This window comes from Silene latifolia, chromosome 11, assembly GCF_048544455.1.
Source record: "Silene latifolia isolate original U9 population chromosome 11, ASM4854445v1, whole genome shotgun sequence".
NCBI classification, from domain to species: domain Eukaryota; kingdom Viridiplantae; phylum Streptophyta; class Magnoliopsida; order Caryophyllales; family Caryophyllaceae; genus Silene; species Silene latifolia.
The window spans coordinates 156,425,090-156,426,588 of record NC_133536.1 but is presented as its reverse complement, the minus strand read 5'-3'; the positions used below and the strand labels follow the sequence as shown (position 1 = coordinate 156,426,588).

Sequence of the window (1,499 nt, the reverse complement as noted above, 5' to 3'; positions counted from 1 at the left end):
AATTAAAGTGGATATAAGAAAAGCTTTTGACTCCCTTCAATGGGACTTCATTGCTAATGCATTGAGGAGCTTTGACTTTCCTTCTGTCTTTTCTTCTTGGATACTTGGGTGTATTTCAAGTCCCTGGTACTCTCTCAAGATCAATGGTGAAGTTTATGGGTTCTTTCAAGGTGGTAGTGGCATCAGGCAAGGGCATCATTTGTCCCCCTAACTTTTGTCTTAAGTATGGAAGTCCTTTCTAGATATCTCAGGACTATTTGTGATAAACAGCAGGTTTCTTTTCACCCTAAATGTTGTGCTATCAACCTTACCCACCTTATATTTGCAGATGACTTAATGAATTTTACTAGAGGAGATGTGGCTTCTGTTAATGCTGTTACTGATACTCTCAAGCTCTTTGCTCAACTCTCTGGGCTCACTGCTAATATTGACAAGACTTGCATTTATTTTGGAGGAGTTGCCAATCACATTCAGGATCTGATTCTTAGATGTACTGGGTTCTCACAAGGAGAATTCCCTTTTAGGCATCTTGGCTTACCTCTCAACACTTCCAGAATCACCATTAGCATGTTTGATCCTTTCATTCTCAAGATTCAGAAAGCCATTCAGCATTGGACTACTCATTCCCTTTCTTATGCTGGTAAATTGCAACTGATCAACTCCATTGTGTTTGGATTGGAGCATTTATGGTGCTCTAGCATTCTCCTTCCCCAGCAAATTGTTCATCACATTAACCAAATGTGCAAGAACTTCTTTTGAGGCATTTATGAGGGCAGTAGGAGGTTAGTGTTTAAAAGCTGGAAAAATATTTGCTCTCCCTTTGCTGCAGGAGGGTTCAATGTTAAAGACTTGGAAGCTTGGAATCTCTCCCTTCTCTGTAAATGGCCTTGGCTCCTCTCTTCTTCTTCCCCTAGTAAGTGGGCTCACTGGACCAAACATTATGTACTTAAAAGTACTGACATCTGGTCTGTTCACTGCAAGGAATACTTTTCTTCCAGTTTTAAAGGTATCCTTGCTGCCAAGAATAGACTGGTTTTACTTACAGGGGATCCTCATACTGCTGCTACTCTCCTTCATAGCTGGGTGGTGGGGGGGGTAAACTCAGTATGAAGAAAGCTTATCTTTTCTTCAGACAAGCTCCTACCGCTGGTCTGTGGGCTAAAAACATTCTGCACTCTCGAATTATTCCTAGCCATCGCATTGTTTGCTCTCTTGCTGCTCAAAACCAACTAGCCACCATTGATAATCTGAAATGTAGAGGGTTCCATCTTGTAAATAGATGTGCACTCTGTGAGCTTGTTGAGGAGTCGCATTCCCATCTATTCTTTCACTGTGTGTACTCTAAGGAAGCTTGGACTGCACTGTTAAATTGGATGGGTATATTAAGACAAGGGCAGCTGCTTATTAGTGAATTCAATATGAGCTACCATCTGGGAGGTGCTAAATGGTGGAGGACAGTCTGGTTCAGAGCTTCCCTTGCAGCTCTGGTGCATAATTTG

The 1,499-nt window shown here is 41.8% G+C and overlaps 1 protein-coding gene across 1 annotated transcript; it reads left to right on the top strand.

Moving 5' to 3' along the window:
- The first annotated feature begins 225 nt into the window (after positions 1-225).
- LOC141614194 (uncharacterized) lies at positions 226-1,110 on the top strand. Its single transcript, XM_074432951.1, has 2 exons — positions 226-640; positions 830-1,110. The coding sequence occupies exons 1-2, from the start codon at positions 226-228 to the stop codon at positions 1,108-1,110; spliced, it is 696 nt and encodes a 231-aa protein (XP_074289052.1).
- The last annotated feature ends 389 nt before the right edge of the window (positions 1,111-1,499 follow it).